Genomic DNA, 5,665 nt, shown 5'->3' with positions numbered 1-5,665 from the left:
TGGTGGCTGGCGGCCCCCGCTTGCACCTGCCTTGGCCTGGTGCCGCCTGCTCACCTTTCCACCATCCCGCTGTAGTCCCGCTCTTGTCAGGGCCCATCAGGGCCGGCAGCGCCTCTACTGCTGCCCACTGACAGCACTGTGTCACTGACACCGACATGTTCTGCGCCGCCCCCTGGTGGTCAGCGCATGTCATAGCGAGCGGTCCAATTCCTGGTCGAGGGGACAATTTGCATATTAGGCTTTTATTATATAGGACAGTGGTTCTCAACCTTCCTAATGCCGCGACCCTTTAATACAGTTCCTCATGTTGTGGTGACCCCCAACCATAAAATTATTTTCGTTGCTACTTCATAACTGTAATTTTGCTACTGTTAGGAATCATAATGTAAATATCTGATATGCAGGATGTATTTTCATTGTTACAAATTGAACATAAAGCATAGTGATTAATCACAAAAACAATATGTAAATATATATGTGTTTTCCGATGGTCTTAGGCGACCCCTGTGAAAGGGTTGTTCGACCCCCAAAGGGGTCGCGACCCACAGGTTGAGAACCGCTGATATAGGAGTTTAGAGAGAGGAAGAATGGGAGGGAGGGAAGGGAGGGGGGAGGGGAGAGAGAGAGAGAGAGAAAGAGAGAAACTTCAGTTGGTTGCCTCCTGCACATACCCTAACCAATGATTGAACCTGCAACCCGGGTACGTGCCCTTACTGGAAATCGAACCTGCCACCTTTTGGTGTATGGGACTACACTACCAACTAACTAAGCTATACCAGCCAAGGATGCCTTTCGAGTTTCTACTGAGAAATCCGCTGCTGGCCTAAGGGGTTCCCACATAGGTTATTTTTTCCCCCTGGTTGTTTTTAGGAGTTTTTCATTATCATTGATTTTTGACAGTTTCATTATGTGTCTTGGAGAAGTTTTTTTGCTTGAGATTGTATGGTGCTAGCTTTGTAGACTTGTAGCTCCAAGTCCTTCCCTAGGTTTGAGAAATTCTCAGCTATTATTTTTTAAAATTAAATATTAACTAATTTCTTTAAATTAAATAAGCAGTCTGCCCTCTTCTCCCTTTCTTCTTTGGAAATACCAGTTATTCAAATATTAGCCTAATGGAACCTGACAGCTCTCATTGGCTTTCTTTAGACTCTTTTAAACCTTAGTCCCTCTCCTCTTCTAACTGTATTATTTCTATTCAGTTGACAGAGTTATGGGCCAACCACTTATGGAGTAAAACATCCATGTACAACTTAATTCTGCTCTCCATATAAGTGGATTTTCAAATGTGAATTGAAAATAATGTTGTCCTTTAAACAACTTGGGTTTGAACTGTGCAGGCCGGTGTAGCTTGATTAGTTGGAGTGTTTTATTAGTTGACAGCCTTGGTAAGCTCTTTAACTCTCTCTCAACTTTGATTTCCTCTCCTATAAAATGGGGATATTAGTCTTTTCTATGGAAAGTGGGTGTAAAATTTAGAAATGGTGTAGCACAGAGCTCAAACTGTATAGTTTACTTTGCACCTGTCAGGTGGAGGAAGTTTTTTTATCCTATCTGAAGAGCACTCCTCTTATCCCCAGAACCTTGCCTACCATCTACCTGTTTGCTCAAGCTAAAAACCTATGTGTACTTCTTGATTCCTCTTTTCTTTTATCCTTACCTCCCACTTCCATCAATCCCTAAAGTAATCCTTCTGATGTTGGTATTATCTGAATTAAGTAGGCGCCTGGCACCTGAGTGCAGGGGCTTTCGTTCAGATCCCCTATATCTGAATTAAGTAGGTTGAACCATATCGAATTGCTAACATTTGGCAATTTGAGACCTATGAATCAAAGTGGATGCCACACAAGCCTTCTCACATTCCTACCAGCCTCCTCTCTGGACTCTACTTCTAGTCTTCTCTAGTCTGTTCTCCCCAGAGCTTCCAGCATACATTCTAGTTTTTAACATGTAAGTCAGAATCTGGCACTTGATCAAAACTCTTCAAATTTGTGAATACTTACAATGGCTTGTTGGCATATAGGAAGAACATATTAGAACTTTAATATATTTTTAAAAGTTAACCTTAGTTTGTGGTAGGATGGCAGTAGTGTGTGTGTATGCTTATTTTATAACATATTGCAAAGCTATAATAATAAAAGGGTAATATGCTAATTAGACCAAACATCCTTCCAGTTGTCATTCCTGATGTCCTTCTGGACGAAGCTGGGGCCAGAAAGCAGCAGCCTGGGTCCCGGGTGCCTGCCGGTGGCCGGAGGAGGGAAGCCACTGCCAGCAGCCAGGGGAAGGAAGGCCTACTCTTGCACAAATTTTTATGCATTGGGCCTCTAGTATAGTATATGATTGGTTTGTTGATCATGATCTAAAAAATTTATAGATTATAGCTGTTTGGTCTAGATTTTAATCATTAGTTAATTTTTCAAGCCAAATTCTATTGTGTCTTATTCTATTACCTGTTTCTCAGACCTAGTCTCTACCTGAAGTCCTCGTGGTTGTCTCCACAATACCTGTGGGCCTGTGAGGCTAGTTGAGTTCCTATGACTTCCTCTGACTATAAACTCTCAGAGAACAGATACTGTCTTTGTCTTTCTTGGTCACTCAGGACTTCAGTACCTGAATAAATATTTCAACTTATGTAATGAACTCCTGTGAATTAGTAAAGAAAAATATTCAGACTTCCTTAATTAATGAGTAAAGCACTTCACAAAAGAAGGATATGAACTAAGTAAGTGTTTAACTATAATGTTAATTTAAAACTTTCAATTAAATATTAAAACTCTGACAATTATATTCTAACAGGCAATCCATCTCGGAGATCCAAGTCTGTGCCTTCTCGTGACTTATGCAGTTTGGATAAGGGACAAGTAAATATATTTTTATATATTCAAACATGACTCAGGCTTAAAGTCAATTAGTTAACTGACATAAGTTTCTAAATGACTTATAAAGGAGGCTTTTTACTTAACATTGCACATGTTTTCTATATAACACCAAACACCGGTCATAGATCCTATAATAGTAGAATCTAGCTTTTTGAAGTAAGTTTAAATTTTAGCTGCTTGAAATGTTATTACATGTCCTACAGCAGTGGTCGCCAACTGGTGGTCCGCGAGATCTGAAAGGTTGGCGACCGCTGTCCTACAAGACAGCTGAGAGCCTCTTGTCCCTACAGACTGCCACACCCAGGGAGCCTATTGACTCAGTGGATTTCCCAGATCCTGAATATAAAGAGGAGGATGAAAAAGAGGAAAAAGAAGAAATTCAGGGAGAAATCAGTCATCCTGATGGAAAGGTTAGAATTTTAAAAATATTAAAAAAAAATAAACATGGGTTAAAATAGAGTTGAAACACTTAGATTCTAAAATAATTGATCTTTAAGACTGTTTATAGAGCTTAAAAATGTTAATACCTTGGGGCATGACCTCGGCTTGAATCTTTGGACTTCTCTAAAAATGATCAATATAGTCTGGCAGGTGTGGCTCAGTGGTTGAGTGTCAACCTGTGAACCAGGAGGTTACTTCAATTCCCAGTTAGGGCACATGCCCAGGGTTTCGGTTTGATCCCCAGTAGGGGGCATGCAGGAGGCAGCCGATCGATGATTCTTTCTCATTCTCTCTCATCATTGATGTTTCTCATTATTGATGTTTCTATCACTCCCTCCCTCTCTGTAATCAATAAAAATATATATTTAAAAAAATGCTGAATATACAATATGCATTAGTTGCCATTTCTAGTTTAGAAATGCAGCAAAAGGAAGAATAGAGTCCCTTTGTCCAAACCCTTTATTCTTCCTCAGTACACAGCTAAAAGCCTCAGCCTCCCTGCAGCCTTTCCTGAATGTGTCCTGGACCAGGTGCCTCTTTCCATTGTCAGCCTGCAGTTTTCTCCCCGTGCCTAGGAAAGGTTGTGAGCGTGCAAGCTGCTGCCTGGCTGGGTGTTCCAACTTGAAGAGGGAATGAGAAGGGAAAGGATATAAACAGAGCTTGTTACTGGGGAGGTGATAAGGGAATTTTTCCTCAGCTTTATGGAAAACTTTTCCAAATACTCTAATCTGATTCATTTTAATTGAATTTAATCATAAGGGGAGAGTTCATTGCTAGTCTTGAGGAATGAGAGAAGGACAAAGAACAATTCAAAAGGAAGTAATAGGTAGACTTTCCCTGTACAAACTCTGCTTTAGGGAAACAAACTGTTGGTGAGGAAAGCTTTTATGTTGTAGAAGAATTCCAGCTAATAAATGGAAAGGGAGTGAGAAAATTAAGGAATTATCAGATTTCCACCTCTGATGAAGGAAAGGATCTAGGCAGCAGTCATCAGTGACTTCTGAAACCCTAGGTGAAAGGTTGATGGGCTTCATGGCAGACCTGACTGATGCGACCCAGTTAGTGCTGTGGCCATAGAAAGCTCACAGCAGCACCTACAAAGTATTCGTGTCAGAATAATTCAACTGGAAGTTAATCGTGCCTCTATCTAGCTACTAGTTTTTTAGGAAATACAGGGGCAAAGAGAAACATGTTAGATATACCATCTTGGGAAAGCAGCCAAATCTGGAACATGGGAAATTTTACCTGTTCAGTGATGCAGTTCCTTCAACAATTGGCATAAGGGTGACTGTTGAGATTTAAGACATATCAACTAAGTGTGTGGACCTGGTTTTGATCCTGATTCAAATGAACTATAAAAAGCCTTTGTGAATTTAGGGAAAACAGTATAGATAACCATATGATGAAGGAATGATAGTTTGTTAGGGGTGATAATGGTTTTAGTATGTTAATAAAAATCCTTTCATTACTGGTATTTATTGAAGTGATTATAGGTGGTATCTGCAGTTTACTTTAAAAAGCTCCACCAAGAAGTAAGTTTGAGGGAATAAGGGAAATAAAGATGGTGATGTGTTGATAAGTGAAGTTGATTGTTATGAGTTGAAAAACATTCTCTCAAAAGGAGAGGAAAGTTAATATTTTTATGAAAAAATTTCAAAGTAGGCAATTAGGAAGAGAATGAGGGCTATTTTTGTCACATGGTCTCAGGAGGACATCTTATATTAATAATGTTTTCCTTTTTTGTAGATAGAGAAGGTTTATAAAGATGGGTGCTGTGTTATATTGTTTCCAAATGGAACTCGAAAAGAAGTGAGTGCAGATGGAAAGACTGTCACTGTCACTTTCTTCAATGGTGATGTAAAGCAGGTCATGCCAGATGAGAGAGTGGTAGGTTTCCTCAGGGCTTGTTTTATCTGTAGTGTAAACATCTCTGAAGAAAAGGCATAGTGACTCTGTGTCTTTACAGATCTACTACTATGCAGCTGCCCAGACCACTCACACCACTTACCCTGAAGGACTAGAAGTCTTGCATTTCTCAAGTGGACAAATAGGTAAAAACTTGCCCTGCCCTCTCCTTATTAAATTATGCCCTTCCTTTAAAAATAAAATATTTATAGTAACCTTTTTAAAACAGAAAAACACTTCCCAGATGGAAGAAAAGAAATTACGTTTCCTGACCAGACTATCAAAAATTTATTTGCTGATGGACAAGAAGAAAGCATTTTCCCAGATGGTACAATTGTCAGAGTACAACGGTATGATACCTGTTAAATTTGTTTCTAGATTTTTCTAGTTTGCATGGTTCAACTTTTATTACCAGTTGAATTTTTAAAATCTTAAAACAT

At 39.5% G+C, this 5,665-nt stretch overlaps 1 protein-coding gene across 1 annotated transcript in view; it reads left to right on the top strand.

Moving 5' to 3' along the window:
* The window catches only part of CENPJ (centromere protein J), a 74,679-nt gene that overhangs the window by 66,837 nt on the left and 2,177 nt on the right, over window positions 1-5,665 (top strand). Inside the window, exons 11-15 of the mRNA XM_014528166.1 lie at window positions 2,797-2,861; window positions 3,170-3,289; window positions 5,067-5,207; window positions 5,287-5,371; window positions 5,455-5,575. Of these exons, the coding sequence (XP_014383652.1) occupies window positions 2,797-2,861; window positions 3,170-3,289; window positions 5,067-5,207; window positions 5,287-5,371; window positions 5,455-5,575 (532 nt within the window). The remainder of the gene's footprint in view (window positions 1-2,796; window positions 2,862-3,169; window positions 3,290-5,066; window positions 5,208-5,286; window positions 5,372-5,454; window positions 5,576-5,665) is intronic.

The sequence above is a fragment of the Myotis brandtii genome, unplaced genomic scaffold (genome assembly GCF_000412655.1).
Source record: "Myotis brandtii unplaced genomic scaffold, ASM41265v1 scaffold62, whole genome shotgun sequence".
Taxonomy (NCBI): Eukaryota; Metazoa; Chordata; class Mammalia; order Chiroptera; family Vespertilionidae; genus Myotis; species Myotis brandtii.
This window is presented reverse-complemented; position numbering and strand designations above follow the sequence as displayed.